We start from the raw sequence: 25,336 nt of genomic DNA, 5'->3' as shown, positions 1-25,336 counted from the left end.
CGAGCCTGCCAAATTTTGAGCGCGGTGACGACCACGACTACACACTACCTACACTTCGCTGCTCGGTAGCAGTAGCGTTAGAAGGACATTGGTTTTAAAATAGTCAGCGTCCCCAGCTGGCACTAGCGATGAAAACTCTGAAAGCGGTGCAGATGCCAGTTGCTGGTCGCTCTTCGAGCATTAAGCATTGCTGCGAGAAGATTTTATATTTTATTGCATATGTTTATGATATAGACGCATCTTTTGTATGCAGAAGTGCGGGCTCGTGTGTACGCGGTTGTATATATAGTATACTTACACACATACATACATACATACCTATCTTCACCACATACATGCAGACACAATACACACAAACGCATCAACGCGAATACAGATAAACAGACGGACACAGACGCATGCATGTATGTACGTATGACGGACACATGCATAGGCTTATGTACGATACAAGCGATACATGCGGTATAATAATATTATACCATATATATGCTCATTTCAATGCAGTTGTGATGTCGGTATTGTGAGTAGTGGGCGGATATACAGTGATTATGCAATTGTCTCGTTCAAATTCGATTGAATGATGATTATAAAACCATGTGAGGCTTACACAATGTAATGTATAATGTGACCAAGTGAGAATATCAACCGTAAAGTTCGTATATCCGGAAATTCAAAGCCGGTCTTCACTTGCCGGCCCAACAGATACTTACGCGTTGTTTCCGTGGACGAGGTTGACTTGGGCTTTTACAGTACGTATTTAGAACAACTCGTTATTCCAGCAACAGTTTTGCAAACCTACGGTATTCGCGGAACTGAAACGTCGAGAATTTGGTTGAAACGCGTGACAAAATTAAACTTCCGTTACGAATTGTGTCCGTAGATGTACTTTTCATCTGGGTGTATAAAATTACCGTTTTATTATTTGATACTATTTTTCATTTTTCTTTTTTTTGGTATCAATTATTTTGAGATTACCTTCGTCATTCAACTGCAGTTCCATTTAATACAACACAGTTAAGCTTGCGTCAATCGTTCAGATTTTGACTATTAAGATCAGTGGTTCGATTTGTTTGAGGACATGATACAAAAATTAAAGGATGAAAAAATTTCTCTTTCCATATTTTTAACACTTGTGAGCCCAAGATCGGCCCCATGAATCATCGCAGTGTTAACGACGGTTCGACTTTGTTCTAGTTATTCGATTTAATCGGAAATATAAAAATGGACACTGACCAGGCGGAAAAATGAGAGAATGACAAATAAGTGCGTAGGTGCCTGAAATACTTTCAAGTTTTGGCAGTGAAGAATACGTTTAAAATAATGCATCGTTCCGGCATGCTGAAAGATCATCCCGCGGTGTGTTAGCCGACAACCCAGCTTCACTAGATCTGCTCACAGGGATTTCTTTTTACATTACGGGATCAGCCAGTTTGTGTCGGTACATATGACTGGCATACATATATATGCATGTATATACATAGGGAGGAAATCTGGTACTCATGGGAATTCAAACTACCACGCAGTTCGTCGAAAACAACCACCATATTATCGGTAAGATATCGTATTTGCAACAGGCTGGTTATACGTACCTTTGAGAAAATGGCAGTGCATGCAAGCTTGACGTATCACGGAGTTTTTTAAACATTTTTCAACCTAAAGATGAGAGTTTGCCTTAACTTGACAGTCAATTTTCCTTGCGATGGATCCATCGATCAACTCTGACGCATGCTATACCTTTATAAGTAATCGTGTGTACAGTGATTGGTTCTCAATTCCGTAACATGTTTGCATTTTCTCTGTAACATTTGCACCTGTGCTCACGTCCTGCTTACCCATCAGTCTGGCTCATCTCGATCTGTAAATCATCACAGAATCGTATTTATCGAATAAAATGGAAACGGTATCGGGAAAACTCATCGCGTCGTTCAATTTCCCGCGTTTGGACAGGGAATTTGTGTATGCAAAAAATTGGCAATAAAATTTTACTCTCACCGGCGAACGATACCCAAGTCTGTTTGTCGTAGAACTTTATGGACTACTAAATTGTCGATTACAATTTTACCAGCACGTATTCAAGCGCAGATCATCCGAATAATATTGTTATCCATCGATTTTTGCGTTCAGGAGATCTGTGAAAATACAAGCATAACTTTAATACTCATTCACGCATCGTGATTATAATATAACATTAGGCAAGAAAATTTATTAGATAGAGAAAGAAAAACCAGTCGTGTGTTATCCGCTTTCATTAAACGGTCCACTTTTAGTTTAAAACCATATTTGATCTGACAAAATCTTTTCGACCGCAACTATACGCATGAATATGGGGAAAAAATATGGGATTTACATGCGCGACGGTATTCGTATGGCCAGCGGTTTTGTGGAATGATAATTTTCGGGATTGTGGCGATTCATAAGTTCAAAGAATTTGACGTCAACATACTGATAAGTAATTCTCACTTCAATCCCTGTAATTTTGACGTTAAGAAAAGCACTGCCCATATAATTACCGTTGAATATGTAAATCTATTGGGTTTTGTGTCCTATAAATAAATAGTTTAACATGTATCCGGAATAGAGATTGAACTGTTGCCGCATCTGACTGTAACTCATCCCAATCAGTCAACTATGAGCAATGTATTTTCACATCGCGAATGTAGTTTCATTCTTATTTCGGACATAGGAATAGGCGGTAAATCATAGTGATCAGAAGCAACACGCACTTCGTAGTATTTGGTCTATTCTCCGCTATAACGGTAGACTTTTGTCATAGTCAAAGGGAATGCATCAGGTATCTCGATATAATAGTCCGTGTGTTCAATGACTGTAAACGGCAACTCGGTGGCGTGGGAATCGAGTGTGTATTACAGCGCAAGGTACTTAATACCAGATCTGAAAATCACTACAATCCAAGCCGGGTTTTTCAACACGTGCTGTTAACCGAAATAAAAGCGAATAGACGCACGTCGAACGAGCGTCAGCGTTTGCTAGTCGACGTAGGTTCATAACGCGGATCAGAAATAGCCTATAACACCGCTCTCCGATTCACGTCGAACCAGACGTCGTGGATATATATAAATTTAACATACCGAGCGATGGAAATTTCACCCAAGTATATTCAAGCCATGATGCGCATGTTCCAGATATTTCATCGGAATCCAGCATTATGTGTACTAATACGGGTTTGAGCAAACGATATTCGGCCAATTTCTAATCCAAACGTAAGTCGCTGCTGGTAAAGTCGGTTGCTTTCAAGCCTTCATTTGTTTTGAACCCAAGATCGTTTTTGATAATTGGTAATTTTGAATAAAGAATATACCGCCATACACCCTGGATCTGGTGTATTATAATTTTTAGGATTTCGTTATTCACGTTTTTTCGAAATAATTTGGTTCGAAATCTTGCCGATGCTGTTGCTGACCGTAGTCGATACGTAAAGACGACCAACCCTTGACGCACGTGCGCCAGTTTCCTCCGCCACAGTTTAACCGGCGTTGAATTTTTTTCATACGGTTTGGAGATAGACTGAACTTAGTTTAAGCTTTGATTAACGTTAGAGGAATCGAGCCTAAGTATTTCATCGTTAGAACGGTCAGAGTCTTAAGTCGCGGATGTATTCGAAGTGTACACCGAAATATAACGTCCAACCGTCAACCCCAGGTTCAACTGGTTTTTATCTTCTTCTACGCCTACTTCGTGGCTCTATAATTGAGTCTTGACGTTAGTTCATCCTCGTGAAGATGATGTCGTTTCAAGGAGTACACATGAAGCATACCTGTATCCTAGGTGTGAGATTTTTCCAAGATGGTTCCAGTATAATCAAAATATGGATGAGTAATATCCAGAAAGATCGAAAGTCTGTTAGAAATAAGATTAGCAATGACGCAGGATTTGCGGTGTTCCTTACTCGTTACAAGATAAATAACTCGATTCTTGGAGTAACATCATTCATCTTTTGGTACGCGGATCACTAATTTGACAGCAGTTTAGCATGTCACGCTCACCCTTCCGGACATTGCGCGTATTGCACAAAATTTTCACTTACACATTGTATGATTTGTACTACGATCGTGTTTCGCTCCATTTTTTCTATCCATTCTCTACAGTAATTTTTCATTATTTCATTTTCAATTACTCAAGCTTGGCGTACAACAATCTTTCAATTTGAACGAATAACAATCGAATTTTTTGTAAAATTCTACGAATTCGGTTAGGCATCCGCGTCGCAATATTAGATTTCGAGTATAACAGATACGTAGAAAAGGTAAAACGGTTTTACATTTCTCGGACATTCTTAAGTAAACGTTTTTCGAAAGTTAATTGTTTTTCTGATTTTCCCTTGTCCTTTGACAGAGACTTCGCTACCCGAAATGACAACTTGGTTCCATGGTTGAATAGAAAACATATGACTAACGTAAAAAGTATTCTCATTCACGTGACTGTAATTACGTTTGCCCGGTTTATAATACAGTAAAGATGTAATAAAATTCAGTTGAATACTGCAATATAATTGTATGCTGATGGTATTCTGCATTCAGCATGAACACGATGGGAAGATTGACGTCAAGTTGGTTTTCAGATAACCACCCCCCCCCCCCCCCTTACTTTCGATAACGCCGGGCTGCTGTTTATAGGTACACGCATAAAGAACACTGGCAACGATATAAGCGAGCCCTCCGTCAATGAACGACGAACACTCGCTGTTCGATTCCTGTTGTCGACGCAACTCGTTCAACCGCGTCATCATCATGGTTATTCCTTGGATACGATTGCCATCTGGCATCTGACGTAGGAACGACGGTTTCTCCCCAACTGACCGACCGGACTGTGTCGTACCTCGGGTAGAGGAAAGCGGAAAAAATATTCTTCAACTTCGTTACCTCCTGCCGTATCTGACGTGTTATTTTCTATTTATTCCTTTCGCATTTTAATTGATTTTTTTTCAGTCGGCCGATCTTTAGACATTTAATTAAGAGCAGAAATATTACGTTTGTGGTAATATACCGAAGTATTTCCTTGAGGAGCCTCATAGGGACCCCATATTATAGGCAATTCAGGGTACAAGTCTGCTCTAAGCAGCTTCGAGTTCCTCCGTGGTGAAGTAACAAGAGTTGTCTATGATTTTAGGTCCCTTTGTGACTCTTCCAGATTAAATCACCTGCTTACATCCTTTTGCGGTACGACTGTAGGGAACGTTGTTTCATCTGTCGTTCGAGTAACGAATCAATTGGCGCAAGCTCTTTGCCGGATGGTGGCGTCCCGATCGCAACACGGCGGAAGCTCAGCTTGCGGGATTTGGCTATATCTATGTATAACCAGCTACCCGGTATTGCGATGTATTCGCTGATGTATTCGAGGGTCGGAGCCAGTCGTCGGTCTGCGAGCATCGGCGACCTTGCGATATTTTTGCGCAACTAAAAATAATCGCGCATTTTATAACTGCTACGCAAAGCTGATCGCCCAGACTATCCTAGTTTTATAGACGGACAGATTCACCAATTCCCAAATCAAAGCCAACTCTTAACGTTCCGGCCTTAAGGTTTCACCGTATATGGTGCACGCCTGGTTCAATCCTTCCGGGTTTCAACCACGATAGAAACAAGGAATCCGTGTACTTGGTGCGCTCTACGCGCCCAGTGAAAACTCGGTATCTGTTTATTTGAAAAATATATTGAACATCAGGTCATACGTATATAATTTCATTCGACATAAATTTCAGATCACGCTATGAATGGCGTTTTTTAACTACTCGTCGATACGGACATGTTCTTTAATGGTCCGGAATGGGCGTTGCCACTGATCCTTTGAGCCTCTAGACATTTCATTGATCCTCGAATTCTCGAGTCTCCTCTCACTCGGGCTCGTCATCGAATGTACATACATGCATGTATGTAAATATATTCAAAGATGAGAAATCATTTGGCACAAAAGTCATCAACCCGCGGAGTCGTCAACAAGGGAATCGATGTCTTTCGTCCGAGTGAAATAATTCCGAGAAGTTTCTTGCGGGATTTACGTATGTTCAATCTCGCCAAGCATTCCCTGAGGTCGATTCAACAAATAAAAAATCAAACGATTAATTTAGATTACATGTTGCGTATATTTTACATGTTGCAAGCATGTCCGTAAGCCATATATCACAGTGCAGTTAAGCACGTCATTTAATACTGAAACGGAATTGATGTTTTTCATTTTGCATTTGCATGTTTTCTCTTGAACAAGAAACACGCAATCAGTGTTGCTATTTTAATCACACTTCTGTAACGTGAAATATCACCGCATGCGAAATTCTCGGTCGTCCTCCCGGCACGTTCTCAACTCATTGTCAGCACGGAGGCTAAAATTTAACCCAAAATTCGTGGACCTTGTACATTTCTACATGTAAAGCTTCTCAAATTATCTGTTTACTTCCCGGTGAGATCTATTATAAACAGAAATCCGACAGCATGCATTTTTCTCCTCAGCCTGAAGACTTTTCTATCACAGGCTTCTTAAATTTTTTTAACATATAAACGTTTGTGCGGCATCTGGGAACGTCTACCAAATTTCCTGGACCCTCAAGTAATCTATTCATCATACGCAAATAGCTGTTGGTCTTATTACCCATCCCAATTGAACTTCCATAATTTTTCTCCCACACTCGAACCGCGCGTATCCAGCTTCTTTGCGCGTTGCTGTAAAAATAACTTGACAATCCGTTTCACAGGTGTAACGCACCACAGGGTTCGTCAGTTTTTGTAGTCTCGCCAGTATGTTACCCTCGTGCCGTCTTTTAATCCGAACGCCAGTCTATTTCTCGCCAGACAATCGAGCCAGAAATACCAACATGGCCACCACGTTAATTTTGGTACACTCACATGACGGTCACTCATCATTCGTCGCAACGTACCTACATCGTCTGGATCCAACCTACCTTAAAGAAACGTTTGTTCCAAGGCCGGTGACTTTTCCACGACAAATAAGGCCATTTTTCGTACTCCAAATTGATTGCGTACGAATACGATATACACCAGATCGTATAAAAAAAGGTGACTTACGTTAATGATTTTTTCGTTACGATGCAAAGTATCGAAGAATTTATTGCGAAGACGAAAATTGTAAATGCAAGCGCAACTAGTTCTTAGCATGTATACTCTTTCGGCTGGGGTCTGCTGTAATAATAATTCGCGGATACTGTAAGTCCTACATTTACTGACAATCACTTGAGATCGTCACACCGCGGTAACGAAAGAACAATAATCATTGTATACAGGCCAGGGGTAATTGTAAACTGCACATTCAAAGGAAAATTGAATTCCGTTGGTTAGAACTTGTGCTACTGATGCCATGTACCAATAATTCTAAAGTCGCCGGCGCTGATGCAAATAAGGAATGAAAACAGGACGTTTCGGATTCGTTTAAAAATTAAGGCATTGTACATGTCGTCGTTCAACCACATATTTATACGTATAACATTACGTTAGATAAATATGCAGACCCACAATCCTGTAGTGATGTTACCAGACTATCTTCAGATTCTAGTCGAATATATTTGCGTTACACTTACCTTACGAAAGGAGCAGATCAATTGCACATAACTGGCGACCCATCTTCAGAATTGAGGCAATTAGTGTGCAAAGCTAGTATGTCCGTCATAGTTTATCCATTGTACAGTTATAAAAAATTTACTGCTCCAGTGAGAATCATGAATGGTCCAGAATTAAATGATTCAAATACATAAAGTATAATATACAGTGTATAGTAAGGTTCAGTAGAGACATTCGGCTCAGCTATATTTTCCGAAAGAATTTTCATTCAAGAAAAATTCACATGTTCGTTATCTTTCACTCGTCTTAATTTGCGATTCGTTCTTCAGCAATCGTTACATCAATTTGGTAACAGAATAAAAAAATCACGTTGAGATTTGACGCATTTTGTTTAGATTATCATTTTGTCAATATGTAGTGTAAAGTGAGTGAAGAAATGGTTAGTTTCTGTGCAATGGGCCTGACTTGTAAATGATTTTGGATTAATTACGCCACGGATTTTATAATATGTTTAGTAAAACTTGGCGTTTGACGAGTCAAATGCACTGAGAAGCAGCAGCTTGATTTATGTTGGAAACCTTTCGCATGTCTCACACTTCCGTGAGACGTTACGCATATATCCTAAGAGTCGCACTTTCTTTATAGTCACGATACTCATAGCGCGTAACCAGTAGGATTAAGACTACCACGCGTCTATCTCAATGTGTTTATAATCCTCACATTTGCCAAGTATCCCGACGCCATCGCCCGATAATTATAGTCGATCAGAGTCGATGGCGCGATGGATGAAGCTACCGATAGTCGTGCTGTAGATAATCGTCTCTCGCTATGAATCACAAGGATATTTTCATCGTTTTTCATTTTTCCATATTTTTTTTATATCTCTATTCATCTTTGTTTAAAAATTTCTAATAGACACGTTGATCGCAAGCTTTGCAAAGCTGTGCGACTATGTTCTTCATACGGTAACTGCAGAGTGATGAAAGAAACGAGAATGCGATACTCTTTTACCGGTCATCGGTATATAGATACCCGTTATACACCTGATCCATTTATGAACCATGGGTTTGTATTTCCATAACCCAAATATTATAGTTTGCGGTAGGTATCTCACGAGTTCGGGTAACCATATAAGCTTTACACCGTTCATTCGAGATTCGTCCTAAAATAAAGTTGAAAAGGTGCTTTCGTTTGGCCCTTGTCGCCGTGACGTCACTTTTCGCTGCGTTGCTCAACTATAACCACCGCTAGATATTTCCTGCGTCGTATATTTCGAGAGCTCTTCCTTGGGTTGCTCAAGATTTATTTTTCACTTCTATATATTAGTCTCCTACCCCACCTTCCAAATTCCTCACCGAAAGGAAATATTGAAAACGAATCAGAGCAAACCGTGAACGTTTTATACGACAGTCACACTTTATTTCCTACAAGACAATGGAAAACTAAAAACATTATAAACCTTAAGGCTCTATTTAGTTGAAAACAATTCTACTTACGCAGTGGTTATATTTTTGAAGCAATAGCGTTGGTCTAATTGTAAAACTAATCAATACCGTCAAGTTAACATTTGTTTCTTGTCAGTACGAAATTCACGCCGACGTCAGCACGACAACTTCGATTGCCGCAAGTTGGTTGAGTATTTATTTGCGAGGCGGAGACGGTAATACGAATATAGTGCCAGTAAGAGGGTATCAACGCAAAGCGTTAGAGCCAAGGAGTGACAGAGATTGCAAAAGAAAGTGATATGTGGCATGGGAGCTTCGTCACGTCAAACGGCACTCGGTATCAGTCAGGGAAAAGAAATGACTTCAGTCCGAAACGATTGAAAAAAGGCTGTTCCAGACCGTCATCCACGTCGCAGAAGACTCACCGAATTTCGAGACACCCGTTTGAGAATTCGTGGAAAGTAATTTCTTTTCATCTGTCGAGTAAAATGAAATTCAAGAGTTGCAATATCGCTGGAAGTGTATTTGTAAGACAGCATCCCGCCTGTGCACGAATACGCATAATGTTGTGTATATGCAGACGTACACACGCGCGCACAGACACACAGAACACACATACACGCATGCACACATACGAGCGCGTGCGCGTGCGCACGCACACGCAGCATACGCGATATGCCAGCATGTATACAATATCTATCGACGATCGCGTTGGGTCCGTCTGTCCGTCCGTCCGGCAGCGACTTGGTACAATGCGAGACGCACGCGTTTGCCCGTGTACTCTTGACCCGTGAACGGACGAGGTGGGGTACACGCTGATCGTCTAGCAAAGACGTGCGTATATATCTACACGGCATTTGCAAATGCCCACTCTTCTCAATCACCTTCCTCTCGGCAAGTGTCCCGATCACTGTGTCTCGTCGATTAGGTACGTTTCATCCTCCCAGCAGATAGACGGAGAAGAGATGAGGTGGCTCAACCGTTCCTGGCGCGCGAAGCACTCCCGGCTGACGATGGAATCAAGGAGAGATGCGGAAAAGCGGCTAAGGGGAGGGCCAGAGACGCTTTTAGACACAGAGCGTCCACGACGTCGCGGCGCCCTGAGCAGTAGTCGTGTACCTTGGCGAGCCTCCACCTTGCCGGCTCAAGTGAAACATAGACAACAGACGTTAACCGTAACATGGTGGACGCGATTCGGACTCCGCTGTAGGGGAGAATTCGTCGCCTCGTATCGTCCTCGTAGAGTCCGAGCACTGCAACAAACCTGTTTAAGTTAACAACGATGAAAGTGGCAATAGTGTGTGTGAGGTGATCGCAGGATTAGAGGCAATCGAGTAGGACGTGCATGCGAAAGACCGTTGTCCTTGTCGCGGTAACTTTTCTGCCCAGGCACCGGGTTGATAGGTATGCGTCACAGTACCTACGTACGAGCTATGCGTTAAAAACGCAACGGAACGGCGGCGAGCCGGGCTCTTGGAAGTGGATTCGACTGTGGCGGGTCATCGGGGGACCGTATTACGGTAATTGTCATTCCTCGGGTATTGGTCCGAAGTTTCCTCGGACGGACATCGGGTTCGGAAGCAGGTCGACCCGGATCACCCCTCGCGCCACATCGTCTGTTCACCGGCCCCATGGTGTGCCCAGCCCGCTTCTCCACCGGCGATGCACAGGAATGACCACCACCTCGCGAGGTCGTTTTCCCAAGTTTCATTCTACGAAGTGACAAATCTTAAACGTAACGAATGCTTCGACATCCCCACCGAGGTATCTGATACAGGTGCACACGCAAACGGTGATAGCCCAAAACTTTACTCGCGAACATAACAATATACAGCTCGAGCAATATCGGCGGTCCGATTGCTCCGGAGGGAAACCGATTGTGAAATATTCATATTCCACTTGGTGTGATACGGTGACTTGGTAGTGGAGTGCCGTTGACGTTGACGTTGACGTAAAAGACACCGAGCCCCTCCCCCCCCCCCCCCCCCCCCCACTCCCTCTGCCATCCCTTTGCATCAAGCCGCAATGGTTATGCGTTAGTGCGGGTCTCTTGCCGATTTATGCGTAAAGGTTTCTAATATATTTAACGCTAAGTTGATTCGAGTGTTCAAAAGTGGTTCGTGTGGCTAAAAAGGAGGACGGAGCCGGAGGTATCGCGATGGCGGAGCGATCCGGTGCCCGAAGAAGGTCACGGCGGGACAGCAGCGAAGCAGGTACCTCTCGCAACACCACTCCAACGTCCAAAGATAAGCGCACGAAGCGACCTATAAAACCAACGAAAGAGCGATGGCTGCTGACTCGGAAGACTTGGCGCTACATGGCGGATGCAGGAAGGAAACTAATACCCGACGGGGTGCACAATCGCCAAGAGGATATACCAAAGATCGAGGAATACTTTCAGGAAATGTGCCAGAAGGAACCGAAGTTTTTGCTTTTGAGGAAAGCCTCGTATCCAAGCTCGTTGGGCTTCCGTACCCATCGACGCCGGAGAACCGGAAGGGGTGGTAGCTGTCGTGTCAAGGCGAGTTCCGCCGACGAGGCCGACGTAAACGAAACGCGCGGACCCGGTCCGGCGTTTCTTCTCCAGGCAACGTCCGGGGGAAGATTTGACATTACAAAAATGAAACGGGATTGGTTGCAGGCCGGCGCTGGTGTCGGTAGCTCCCCGGTTACACCGGAAGCTCAGCGAAAATTACCCCACGAAGATGCCGAGGCAAAAGCACTGGCGGATATGTTACAAAAATATTTGAATATGCAAGGAGAAGGTTGTACGACGAGTCCCGTAAAATCCTCCCCCAACCAAGATACGATTCAGTCAAAGGAACCATTCAACTACCAAAATCTTATCGACAAGCTTCAGCAGCATCTTGACCTTATAATGGCCCAGGGTCGAGGAACTGACGTCTCGAACGTTCATCGCGGTGGCGTACCGATAACCATGCTACCCTACCAAGGCGACTACGTGCACAAGTCGCTGCTCGACACCCTCAGCCGTTATTACAGTAAATCGCCAAATCGCGATCACGTGATATCTGACATATTGACGGACCGAAAGCTTCTCGAGAAATTGTACTTCGACTTAAGGTGTACACGGGGCTTTCGGGGCCCGAGGTCCGCAGGTGCTTGCGCGTCACCCGCGTCCCAGTGGCGTTTCAATACTGATCGTGAGGCTAGAACGCAAAAGGACGGTGGAGGTAGCCGCCCGGACAGAAGAAGGGATCTCGGTTCGCCGCCGCCGCTGATCGCGGTTCAAGGCCCGAGCACAGACAGGGGACCGGTCGATGACATCGTCCAAACCGACCCGATACCGCGGGACGTGATCGAATCCTGTCTGCCGGACCAACGGGACGAGCAGACCAGCAAGGACATCCAAAAGTTGGGAGGTCCCGCCGGGTCTTCGCGACGTAGGAGTAGCGTGGACAATGACGACGTTTCACCCTCCGTCAGCGATACCATAAAACGATACCTACGAATGGCACGGAAGAAATCAATGGACGCTGAGAAGGTCGATAGGTTCAAGAGGGTAAACTATGACAGAAATTTGCGAAACATTAAAGGAAGGTGCGACGATAGCGCGAGACCAAGCGAGGATGACGGTAACAGCAAGGGTTGTCAAACGCAGGATAATTGGGCTGTTAATTATCGTGAAATGTTCGATATCGTCGATAATTTGTCGGATCCGGAGAACACGTCGCCGGGGAGTCGTAACGCTAGTTCACGTAGTAGTATTGACGCTGGATTAGGCTCGGAAGATACACCCCCAACACCGAAACAACACCAGTCCTTCCTCTCCCATTTCCTGCATGGTTCCAATCCCAACAGAGACAAGCCGCATTCAGCGCCAGGTTCTCCAGCTATGACGTCCTCGAATTCCGCAGGTGGCGCAGCGATGCAGAAAAGTAAATCGTCGAGCAGCGTGGTGCATCACGGAAGCAGGCTGGTGGCCAAGAAGATATGGCGATCAAGGAGCAAGAGCACGTCGAGAGCCTCCAATCAACCGTCCGTATGGACACCGCAGGTGAGCTCTACATGTCCATGTATGTCCATGCCTTATAATTATACATATAACCTACATTCGCGTTTCCTTATGGCCACATACGTATAAAAGTATGCTCACCTAACGTGTGGTATACATGCCTGCCTGCGTACCCACATCTATGACATGCAAAAGTCACTGTGCGCTCATGTCTTCCATCGCTGTTTCAAAGAACCTCTCTCACTTGGGATGGGGATTTTCTCAAACAATCGTAGTTCATTTCTTGTGCCGACCCTTAACTTTCTTCGGTATTTGCAAACGATTCAAGATAATTTCCTCAAGCGCTGGACTATCCCCAGAACACCCTTTACCGTTGTACAGAGAACGGGTGATGCGTGCGTTTACACCAGCTGTATTCGGCGAAAGGGATTGCCAGTTACCGAGATTCTCTTCAATTTTATTTCATTCAATTAATTAATTTACTAGTTCGTTTGTTCTTCTTTTCCCTGATAAAGAAAATCAAACAGCCAATTTCCCGTACAGCGATCAATTGTTCGAGGAAGCTTCCCCATTCGCACAATTGCTTATAAAATTGCTACCAAATTTGAATACAAATTTCATTTTTAGGTACTCGTACTTGTTGCCAGCATCGTACATGATTAAATATATTTAGGCCTCTAAATCGGCATGGAATCTACTATCAATTTTCAACATGACAGAATGTTTAATAAATATATCGCGATGTCGGAACAAATCCTCTGCACTGTATGCTGAGGGTAGCTATATAGAGTGAAGGATGCATCAATATCTGTAAGGTGGTTTGGAGCAGGCTACATATTTTCACGCGAGTTTCCCGCGCTTCGATAGGAACTCCCACGTGGCGAGCAAATATCTCGAATGTTACGATCGGTTACTAAACAATCTATGATTCAAATTATTGCGGTACGTAAGATACACGTTATTCAAATATAGCGCATAAATTGAAGCGAGCGTGGTTTTTTCAATCCGTTGAACCCAACGACTCCCAAATATTCGTGAAGTCTGGTGAAGATTGCATAGCTGCGTAAATCGACCAGGGTCTGACCGTCGACCTCTTGGATCTGGTCCGCATTTTTTATATTGTTGTTCCTATTATAAATAGCACTCGAATTTTTTCAGACTTTTTCGAGCAAACTTGTATTTATTGAGATTTTTGAAAACGGGCATGTCTTTAGACGTAATTTAAGAGTCTGAATAAATTCTCCCAAAACTTTTGACAGATATCAAATTAATAAGCCTAGACTCAGTGTTTCGATATTTGCTCTACTCTTATGTGAGGTTTCAGAATAAATATTGAAGAACATTGTTTTCAGTTATTCTTCGACATAAGTGAGAACAGTTTCGGAAATATTTGAAAACATTCTTAAAAATGCTGGACTATCTATAATAATGTTCAAGCAGCAACCCACTTTTTGCTTCCATTTAAAAGAAATTTTTGTTTAAAGCAAAAAAGAAAGTAGAAGCGAACATTGGACCACTCTGAGTCTGAGCTGAAAAATTTTGATATCAGACACAAAATTTTTGAGAATTTTTTCTCATTTTTAAACTGCTTCCATAGACATATGGGTTTTCAAAAATGATATACCAAACAAATTTACTAGAAAAAGATTTAAAAAAAAATCGATTATTTATTAGAGTTAGAAAAACAATATAAAAAATCGCAGACCAAATCCAAGCGGTCGAGGATCGGACTCTGGTGGATTTGGCGTAGAATGCCCTACATACAAAGACGCACCGTCTACCCCAGTGACGCCAAAAACCCAAATAGATGATGCTGACAGTTGCAGCTAGCTTTTACTGAACCGAAGACCACAAATGAACGCGTCAAGTTGAGGAAAATGAATTGATCAAAATATACCAAAAGTTTCAAGTTACTGAATAACTCTTGAAACGTTTCCTCACTCTCACTCTCTACTTCGTACCGCGGCTTGGATTCGCAAGAATTTGAACACAGCTATTTTCAGAAAGAAGCCATTCCTGTTTAAAACACTGTGCATTTGTATTGGCAAGGACAGCGAAGAAGTGTCCATTTTTTTAATGAAATTTATTGGTATTGGATCAAACGGGACGAAACTACGAAGGAAAGAATCTTCACGTATTGGTAGAAGGAAAATCGCAAAGAAAAATCACTCACATCTATAGGTATAAGTATTATAGTTATATACGTAAGACTGGTAACATGGATTTCGGTGGAACTTGAAAAAAAGTGATATCAGTATTTTTACGCATATTGCTTAGATGGTTATAGTTTTCGGGCTAAATCTTTACGGGAGTCGACTTTCGATCAACAGAAATATATTAACAATACCAACACAGTGATTGTATATGTAAAGAAATTTTATCAAAACAATCCAATTTATTGTTCGAAAGAGAGTTTCATCGTCCCACGTCTTACCAGAAATATAAAAATACGCTACACGAAGAGAAAGGATTATTTGAGTCAAGCGATATTCGTTTGATTCAACTAAATGCAACGAACGCGATACTTATTTAATTAAAAAAAATACGTTTGTCGGAAGAAATACTTGTGTCAACTTAATATAGAATTGAATCAAGCCTTTGAATAATCATGCTGATAATCAATTTATTCAAGATAACACGGCGCGAGTTCCTTACAATAATGTGAATTTCGTGTCAAGAAAATGTGTGATTGAAATGACTAAAAATTTGATTGAACGCATCTCAATCGTTTTGTTTTAAAACATGAAATCATTGTATCATACAAATTGAGCTTGTTCTAGTGCATGTCTTATTGAGTCATGAATTTAATGGTTGAAGCAGGTAATAAAATTTTTTATTACAAAAATCATTTGCATTGACGGAACATTAGAGTTATTCAAGCGCACAAAACGTATTCTTCGCATGATATTCTTTATGATTCTATTGACTCAAAATTCGGTTTTATAAGTATCTCTCAAGGTACTTCCGTAGCGAGAAAATTCACCACCTAATAGCCGTTTATAGTACCAGTATACTGATGTTTACAATGAATATATTCTCTACTTGTTTTAAAGCATTTGGTGTTTCTTTTAACTCGTAAACAAATTAGTGCAACTGATTCAACCAGTTACGCCAAACAAGCACCAGTTAGATCAACAAAGTATGGCATTCAATCGATGTAAATTTTTTGTTGGCTAGATTCGTGTACTTATTTTGTTTGAAGTACTCAATTGTCTCTGTCAACAAACATGAGACTTGGAGGAACAATACATAAACTTCAATTGAAACGATATTTAGTTGACTCAATTTCGGAAACACATCAAAAGGTTTACTCGAATGAATACTTCACTCAATCGTGACAAGACGGGCTTCTGTTGAATCAGGGAATTTGCTTGACTAAATAATTTTGACAAACTAAATTGTATAATTACAATTAAAGCTTACCAGATTGAAGTAAATGGACTCCACCGAAATCTGTTCTGTTGGTCCAAGACTTTCTTTCCCTCCGTGTATTAATTAGGCCTATTACGGTAGTAAAATGTTAGATGTATACCCGAATGAAGTAGATTATAACCTCCCCTTGTTAAAGCAGGTCTAAGATACAGTTGGCTCCGGCAGCCTCTGACCAATCGCAGCGGCGCATCGAGCAGATACTACGTGAGTTATTCAATAGGCGTAAGTTAGCCGCTAGTGCTGCCAACCTTATTTCTAGCCCACTAATATTAGGCAGTTTAAAATCGATTTAACTCGGGTGTACAACCCAGTAAAAGAAAAATTATACTCTCCACATTTCTTAACAGAAATGTAGAAAATACTTCGCGAATTAATTTTGAAAAAACGAACGAGATGCGAATTTCAAATAACAACGAACACCAGTTTGGGGTCCCCCTTCGAATTCGTTCCAACTTGTGTATCTTGAATAGTATTTAAAACTAAATAACACGTATTTTTTAGTTTTCACACGTATCTTTTAGTTTTCAATGTTCTACAAAGTACATGAGTTCCAATGAAATTGGAGGGGGATACCGAATTGATGTTCTTATTAGTTATAAAACACTATCCGTCTTATAGACAGGTATGACAGCTGATACTGTTATGGAAGAAGAGGCGCACAGTTGGACGAAGGGTCAATTGACGATGAGCATGGCGATAAATTTCAAATCAATATACTGTTCTAATATATTTTTATACTGCATACCTCACCTCATTAATTGACAGCAGGGGGAAAGCTTCCGTAACCCGCTTATACTGCAAATTCGTCTGTTCACTGCAACGAATAAAATGAATTATTTCCGTACTTTTCCGAACGTTTTCAAATTTTGGTAACCGTCCGAGGTATATTTTCTCTACATTCACCCACTCAAACGGATAAAGCCCGTTGCGTAACATCCTTTGATGATCCCCGCAAGCACTTGGAAAATAAAGTGTCGCTTTATACGAGCTTCTTAAAGTTCACACATAACCTCCCTGTTCGAATCGAACGTGCCTTCTTTTATTGTCCCACTTTAACCGTCGGGCGGCAGCGCTACGAATGCTAATAGAAGCAGTCACTACGCTCTTGGGCTCTATAATCGCATAAAACAGCGTATATGCGTACCCATACCGAAAACCTTAGGCGACCATGATGACGACTATCCAATCCCACACGGTTAAACATTACAAAAAATGTATCGCTAATCATGTAACGTTTTATGTCTTCACAATTTCTTACCGTCAAATAATTCAACTTGATTCAGTGATTCATTTGTCTCTCTTCTACTCGCTGGCTTATCTACAGGGAAGATGCACTTGGGCTGGGGCAGGAGGTCGTCGCGTTACTCTTCAAGATACACCACTTCGAGCCCTCTCGGACGTCGAACGCCGTGTGCTTTGTCAAGTGGCTGTCGCGAAATTACAAGCCCTAAATCTTGGGGTCCACATTCGTCCACCTACCGGTAAGTCTAAGCAACACCTTCGAGTTGGTCACGTTCACTCCTCATTGCCAGTCCGCGCGACGATAGAAGACGGACGACGAAACTTTGTTATACCTATATACCTATGTACACGGTGACGATATACCATGACAATGAAAAAGTTGCAGAAATTGCGACGTGGTTGAATTTCACGATTTCTACACCAATCGACAATTCGATACTACAGTGGAATCCTAATTCATTTGACGATGTATCGGTGCACCACGTATGTTAAACGCATGTACATATCCATAGAGTTCAAGAAATGGGTGATCACGTGAATCACATTTAGATACTTTTAATCATTTCAGCTGAAAGTATGGGAATATTGCATGACGGACCGTGAGAAAGACTTAATCACTTGCACCGTAGCGGTTTAAGGATAACGCGGTTTATCCTGCCACAAGCGGGACTCGTGGAAAGAAGTGAATGAACCTACGTACTTGATACCTCATACTTACGTAATCTGACTCTTCAGACAGACATCCACGGTTACAAATGTGCACACATTTTCTCTGACTGCAACAGAATGAAAAATAGTATGTCACGGATAATAATGCACGAATTCTAATCTAATTTTTTTGTTATCAGAAACTTTGGGCGGCTCGGTAACGACGAAGCCGAAACGTCGTGCTTATTTACTGAAGCGTAAGGCTCTGACAACTGGATTTTTCGACAACAAGGGAAAAGATGATAAGGATAAGGGTGAGTCGCGGACATGTGTTCGCATACCTTAACCTATGTACGAAGTACGCTTACAGTATACTATTCAAACTAATAAGAAAAAAAAAATTATCCGTCACTTGTGACGTTTGGGGTACAGAAACCACGCACCGATCCCGAGAATGATATCACCGATGTGACGTCTATCATGGCTACAGCTGTTACACGTGTTTTATGTATATAGGTATAGGAGCAAACGGCCGTATAAGCTGACTCGCTTCTAAAACCGCCGTACATCCCACGTTTGTAAATCAAATGGCATAGAGTACGCTGGAAAAGAATCGTGCAAAGGCGTGCAAATTACATATGCCTGAAATTACCCAAATTTGATAGGCAGTGAGAGTACTGTTGTCATTGGATGTACCAACTTTCAACAACACTCACGCGGCTGCCTTTCTTTCCCCGATGTTTCGCATCAATGTATATGAAAGATGCTCTGAATAGAGTGGCCTGTAGTATAAACGGGCTCCAAAGTATAGGCCTATATATAAATATCTTGAAATAGACCGAAGCGGCAACGCATCGCGCCTTTATCGCATACCATCTCAATGATCACTGTCCAGAGCAATCCGTCCTAAGTATACTATTTTACCTTTATCGCGATCAACCACTTCGCATATTTTTACCGGAAATATGATCGCAATTCGACGCTTCTCCGAATGGTCGAATTGTTTTCTCGAGTTCAAACAGTGAGAGATGAATACTTCTTGGCGACTGTTGCATCATCCGCGTCGGATGGCTTATTCGTCTCTCATACGAAAATCCACGATTGATCGAAAGTTACTACGACGAATCCTGGAATTGCGTCCAAGGACCTCAGATATCATGGTTTTTTAAGCCAAGGGACACCCAACACTAAAGATTACACGCGACTTGTTCTCACACGTTGATTCGCTGGATCTCGAAGATCGGCTGATAAGTCACTCACAGTCCTAAAGGTGATGACCGGTTACATGCCAAGTGAGTGACCGCGCACCAGAGAGTCTTGATTGACGCCCGGCACTTACGAACCCCGAGTAAACCAACCAACGAATATACATGTGACCGTATACCTGTGCATCACTCTCATACGCAAGCGCGTACGAGTACCTACTTAACACATAGCGTGCATGATGTATATTATATGTAGAAATATGCAATACCAGCGCATCTTCTCTCGGCCTCGGTAAATTTAGACCCGGAAAATGTCTCTTATTTCACCCGGGTTACCGTTAGTAGATTTTGCCAGGATCGTTATTGCCCTTCTATCGAGAACTCTGGATTACTACCAGTATTATCTGTCGCTTCAAATCCCAACTTTTAATGGACACTTCACGGAATGTTGGCGACCATAACTATGCAGAGGTTAAATTTGCCTGTGATGCACAGGGTAATGTTACGGGTAACGTCGTATCATTTCGAACACATCGTACTAACCTCACGAAGTATTTTGCATATTGGTAATTAGACGCGAATTTATTCAATCTTTCTGATGTGGCTTGGGTTGAATGCGATGTAAAATTATTCGATTAAGACGCTGTGCATGAGAGTGAATAATTTATAAAGTATCGAGCTCAGGAGTACCTAGTTTAACTTAAAGGTATCCATCGCGTAACCTAACCTATACATGTGAGGAGTCGTGTGAGCGGGAAAAATTTCAATTTTAAGGATCGTCTTACTTGAGTGAACGTATCGTAATATAATATCGAACAATGTGCTTGGAACTTGCAAGCGTCAATGTCCCAGATTGCGTTCTATATCGGGATGCGTATACGCATGCTGAGCGTTTCTATATCACACAAGTTTGGCGGACGTCGAGTCCACCGGCACAGCGATCGCGATGTTTCGCGGGACGGTTTCGTCATTGGTAGGTTTCAACGAGATCTTGTCGATGTCGATTATGACGTGCCAGCAGGTGGGTTTCACCGATAGTAATCGTATACTGGACTGTGGTATCCGAAAAAAACTCACTGCCCTCTCGCCATTTTGTATATTGGGGAAAAGCATGAAAACTCACAGAAAACTCGTCGTGGCAGGTCTATGTCTACATCCTCCACCTCTTAGGTATTACCAATTGATCTTAAGTTGAACTTTGTAAACCTGAAACTGAATAGCGCAGGCGAACCCACGCCGTACATGTAAAATTGTAAAGGGGTTGGATGTGGATATATATAACGATCTATTTACCTACACAGATGTGTGTCGTCCGCCAAGAAGCATATCTCACTTTACGCCTGCCGATTCATCAAAATGGCACTTATCACTTTGTCGCAGAAGATAAAAGACACAGATAACCCCAATGGTGTGCAGGATAACCGATGAGGTTCTTGCGAAACGCGCCATTTCAGGTCAATGAGAACCTCAAGGCGTCGAGTCGTTGCGTGCCGAATGTTAGACGAAGCAGCCCATCGGCGAGTTGGATCTGGGACGGTTGCTGGATTAATTGAAATTCCGAAACCTCTGAAAAGACGATTCGAAATTCGTGATCCCTGCATGATCCCAATTAACGAGAAATCACCTTGCAACAAATTTTTTTCTGGCAAGCAGCGTGTCGACAGTTAAATTCAGATACACGGCAGAACTACCTTGAACCTCGATATTGTATCGCACGATATCTATAAATATACAGCTATATTCAACCTTTGTTTGGTCGACAGTGTAACACGTGACGTCATCGTCATCCGTTACCTCTGAAGCAGTCGTTAAAGTCTTTGCTCGGGATATAAGATGCGAACCCTTTTTCAAAAGAACCAATCTTCACGGAATGCGTCATCGTTCTTAAATAAAACACCGCAGAAAATGAACAGAGCTAACGTCAGATGATGCGAGAAATTCTTCAACTCGACCAACATTTGCTCCAAACATTTTTTCATTCTCTTCAATAGCTAACCCCCACCACCCCCTCCTCTTTCTCGCTCTCTCTCTCTCTCTCTCTCTCTCTGTCAACACGTCTCGAAGATCAATATTCAAGGTGGTAACTGCCAGAGCTATAATACATAAATTATATTCTCATTTAGTCTCAACATTGGCAATATGATTTACCCACGATTCATTTTGCCTGTAGAATCCGTAGGTGGTCTGGTTTTTGGAATCCCACTATCTCAGTGCCTCGAAAACGACAGGATCGCCAGGATCGCCGCTGCAGCTGGAGAGATTAGCGACGTTGGGAGTTTGACGAGAAACAGTAGACACGGAAGCAGGGCCAGTTTTACCAGTCTCATTGAAGTGCCCAGCGTCGCTGCGAAAACAGACGAGGTATGCGCGTACCTAAGATGTTCAACCCTTGCATGCCAACGCAGATTCCCACCTTTACACTCCCTGAAGACCCGTGTCCATCTTTCCCAGCGTCATTTTGACTGCTGTGGTCTAGACACGAATATACCCATAAAGGTTGACTGCACATGAGGGATGGTTGACGCAAATTGATTGGAATTAACGATTTCGATCGCTGAACCCCAAGTCGATTATCTTTCTCTTCGCACTTTTGAAAAACTTGTGCAATTCTAACACGGGGCAGTTTGCGGCTTACAATTAGATTCCTTCAAGGAGAGAATGCTGTCGTTGTAGAGATTTGACTCGAACGAAAAGTAAATACATAGATACAGGTATTTATAACAGGAGACCGAAATAAGGAAGGTTAATAGAGGTTTACGCTTCAATAGTAAATTTGACGACCTTGGTGATATAAACATGTTACGCACAGGCATGGCGTAATTTAATATTATGTGATAAATTTCCGTGGCATGTGTATATAAGACTACGTCGGCACACCTGACCGATTCAAACTGGCAACTAGTGAAACTGCGTTGCATGCAGTTGATCGTCATCGCAAAGGCGAAACATGACGTCACAGATCGTGGACGAGAATAGAACAGGGCCAGAGGGACTAATTTTACCGTGGGGTTAATTAAGACCGCTTAATTTTGTAAGAGGCTTTATTTAAAGGAGGGCTTGTAACATTGCGCCAAGATTTTCAATCGGAACACGCACGATACGTCTACTGCATATTCTGCGCGCATGCGCACCTATATGCAATCCGTCTATAATGCCTGCTCGTTTTTTATCACATTCTATGTCGCATAAGTGTATGAAAAAATAGATGCTGGAATGAAACTGTCGACTTTTAAGGATGTACAGGCTTTGTGATGAAAATTGTACAAATTGTCTTTACTTTTATTTTGAAAATCCGTGTCAAATTTAAAAGCTATTGTCTGAGCCATACCAGAGGTATTTTAATTTTTATTTTATCGTGATTTTACATTGAGCCTGAAAGTTTCCCATATGAATCAATGTAAAATCATAAAAAATTAGAGGTCAAATAACTCTGGTATGATTCAGATAATCGCTTTCAAATCTTAACAACTTTTGATACGAATATAGATCACCGTTACTGATCTGAAATTTCATACCTTTTTAGTGAAACAAAAAATTTGATTTCGACCGAACCTTAGATACTGATGCAGTATTTTTCTGCGGAGACAAGCTCAAACAACTTATATATTTTTCAAATTTCAGTAGCGAAATCTGCAGGTTCAAGCGATCTAAAAACAAGTTTACAGTAACAGAGTTATTTTCATAGTTAATATTAGGACTGTGCGGATACCAGAATTCGTCAGATCGGGTCGTGTCGGGAAAATTCTATTAGTTTCGGGTCGGATTCCCGAGATTTTCGAGATTGCCGTAAGCCTGGGAATTCCCGAATATTTCGGGATTCATGCAAATGTTGGGATTCCCGAGAATATCAGTTTTAACGAAGTATTCGAGAATCCCAGATCGCCCGATAAAAGATGATATATTTTTTACTGAAAATATTTAATTTCACGTAGATGTAATATTTACTATTAGTATTCAGCATCTACTATTTGTCCAATATTACAAATATCAGGCAACTTAGATTACTCACGTTTTGGGTTTTTCAAAAATTTCTGCTCTTCCAAAGATTCCGGTTCCACTTGAATTTGAAATTCATTTCTCTGTACTGGCTAGAATTAACTTGTTAAAGGAAAACATTTGTTGTAAAATTGTGCACCGTGTTAGTGAGTACGACGTCGATTATTGTCTGTGGATAGAGCATTGACATTATTTCAAGGGGGGCTCCTGCGAGTCACTACCGTCAAAAGGTGGAGCTTTGACCAGCAGTGACTCGGGTTTGCTGGAGCTGAGCGACAGTGGAGGTGGCGGTGGATTTCCGGGTGAGTGGGATTCCGTTCCAGCCGTTGTCCAGCAATGCGTCAAATACCTCCAAGTCAGCGGACTCCATACTCTTGGTATATTTCGCGTGTCTCCCTCAAAGAAAAGAGTTCGTCAGGTGAGTTCCCGTCTACGCTGTTTCGCCTATCCGTTTTCATTTTCTCCTTTATCTTCGACTCAAAAACACCGTATCTGAAATTTAACTCAAAACTACCGCATTGTTATAGCTGCGAGAAGATTTCGACTGCGGACGAGAATCGAAAATTGGTCCTGACCAATGCCCGCACGATGTGGCTGCTCTGCTGAAGGAGTACTTTCGGGATTTACCAGATCCTCTTTTGTGCAGAGATCTCTACCAGGCGTTCGTTCACACACAGAGTAGGTTGGCATGAGACACATTGGTGTGGACGCAGCTGTATTACCCAACTCACGAATATTGTATACGTTTCTAGAACTTACCTCGCCAAAATCGATGCCTCGTCGATTTTTTATTTTCATTTTCATTTCCCTACCATCATGTTGTCGAGGCTGTTATTTTGTTCAACGTATTCTTTGAATCCATTCGATTTCTAACATATTAATGATTTATCATTACCGCACAATTTACAGAGATAAGAAACAGACGACTGCAGCAGGAAGCTCTGCAGCATTTGATTCAACTGTTGCCGGCGCCAAATCGTGACACTCTGTGGGCTTTGCTCAATTTCTTAGGTGAAGTTGCTGGGAACAGCGAGGACCACAAAAATGAGGCCGGTGAATGGATCGCCGGTAACAAGATGGACGCAACTAACTTGGCTACCGTAAGAACAAAAATCGCGTGAAAGAAACGGAAAAAAAAAAAAAAACTGATAGATGGATCAGAAAAAAAGCAGGTCAAACGGACTGCTTTCTAGTTTTCCAAAATGTCATTTCTTATCTCACGCCGAGACGTAATCCAAGTTTCATTGCTAAGTTTTGAGATATTTTGTACTCCGCAAAAGTCTCGACTCAGTTCTATTGATTCCGATGATGAGTTATGAGGAAATTGTCCATCCCAATAATCAAATTGTCTTGGTAGGTACAGCTGTGTAAAACTTTTTTCTGCACCGACCAAGCAGGTATTTGCGCCGAACATCCTACACTGCGTTAAGCCAGGGCAAGCGCGACCGGAAATCTCGGCGGAAAGGGCTGAAGAACGAATCGACGTGATAAACGTCGTCCGCGCTCTGCTCGAACATAGTTCAGTTTTGTTCACCGTACCCGCAGCGCTCCTCGACGAACTCTATCTACACATGATGGACACGCATCCCGCCGACCTGGACGCCGCTTTGACCCGCCGTGCAGACGAGTAAGTTTCCACTTTCCGTACATATAGGGTACTAGCTACCCCGTCGCAACTTCGCCCGCATCCAAATTTCATGACCTAAGCTTTAGACGAACTCCCTTTCAGCTCCTTAGCAGCCGAATTCATCCCTTTAGGAGTTGAATTTAGAAAAATACCGAAAATCGTATTTAGGAGGTTGAATGAGGAACCGTTAGAAGCAAAAAACCAAGTCGATATCTCATGGGAAGCAAGAGATAGCGAGT

The 25,336-nt window shown here is 42.2% G+C and overlaps 3 protein-coding genes across 4 annotated transcripts in view; 1 reads left to right on the top strand and 2 right to left on the bottom strand.

Annotated features, from left to right (window-relative positions):
• Positions 1 to 10,409: 10,409 nt before the first annotated feature.
• On the bottom strand, positions 10,410 to 17,771 carry LOC124411574. 2 transcript variants are annotated; one of them, XM_046890775.1, is made up of 3 exons: positions 17,638 to 17,771; positions 17,130 to 17,193; positions 10,410 to 10,683 (listed from the first exon to the last, which is right to left on the bottom strand). In XM_046890775.1, the coding sequence occupies exons 2-3, from the start codon at positions 17,132 to 17,134 to the stop codon at positions 10,410 to 10,412; spliced, it is 279 nt and encodes a 92-aa protein (XP_046746731.1). In that variant the 5' UTR covers positions 17,135 to 17,193; positions 17,638 to 17,771. The 2 variants fall into 2 exon arrangements, with proteins under 2 accessions (XP_046746731.1, XP_046746730.1); XM_046890774.1 differs by lacking the exon at positions 17,638 to 17,771 and having other exon boundaries at positions 10,560 to 10,683; positions 17,130 to 17,366.
• LOC124411568 overlaps positions 10,946 to 25,336 on the top strand; it is a 16,801-nt gene continuing 2,410 nt past the window's right edge. The window contains exons 1-8 of the mRNA XM_046890762.1: positions 10,946 to 12,989; positions 17,704 to 17,860; positions 18,470 to 18,583; positions 21,645 to 21,835; positions 23,670 to 23,888; positions 23,998 to 24,148; positions 24,380 to 24,570; positions 24,868 to 25,097. Coding sequence (XP_046746718.1) covers positions 11,130 to 12,989; positions 17,704 to 17,860; positions 18,470 to 18,583; positions 21,645 to 21,835; positions 23,670 to 23,888; positions 23,998 to 24,148; positions 24,380 to 24,570; positions 24,868 to 25,097 — 3,113 coding nt within the window. The 5' untranslated portion in view covers positions 10,946 to 11,129. The remainder of the gene's footprint in view (positions 12,990 to 17,703; positions 17,861 to 18,469; positions 18,584 to 21,644; positions 21,836 to 23,669; positions 23,889 to 23,997; positions 24,149 to 24,379; positions 24,571 to 24,867; positions 25,098 to 25,336) is intronic.
• The window catches only part of LOC124411571, an 18,926-nt gene continuing 17,772 nt past the window's right edge, over positions 24,183 to 25,336 (bottom strand). Inside the window, exon 7 of the mRNA XM_046890771.1 lies at positions 24,183 to 24,218. Within this exon, the coding sequence (XP_046746727.1) occupies positions 24,198 to 24,218 (21 nt within the window). The 3' untranslated portion in view covers positions 24,183 to 24,197. The remainder of the gene's footprint in view (positions 24,219 to 25,336) is intronic.

Source organism: Diprion similis, chromosome 10 (genome assembly GCF_021155765.1).
Source record: "Diprion similis isolate iyDipSimi1 chromosome 10, iyDipSimi1.1, whole genome shotgun sequence".
Lineage (NCBI taxonomy): Eukaryota > Metazoa > Arthropoda > Insecta > Hymenoptera > Diprionidae > Diprion > Diprion similis.
The sequence above is the reverse complement of the archived record's forward strand: the minus strand, read 5'-3'. Positions and strand labels throughout refer to the sequence as shown.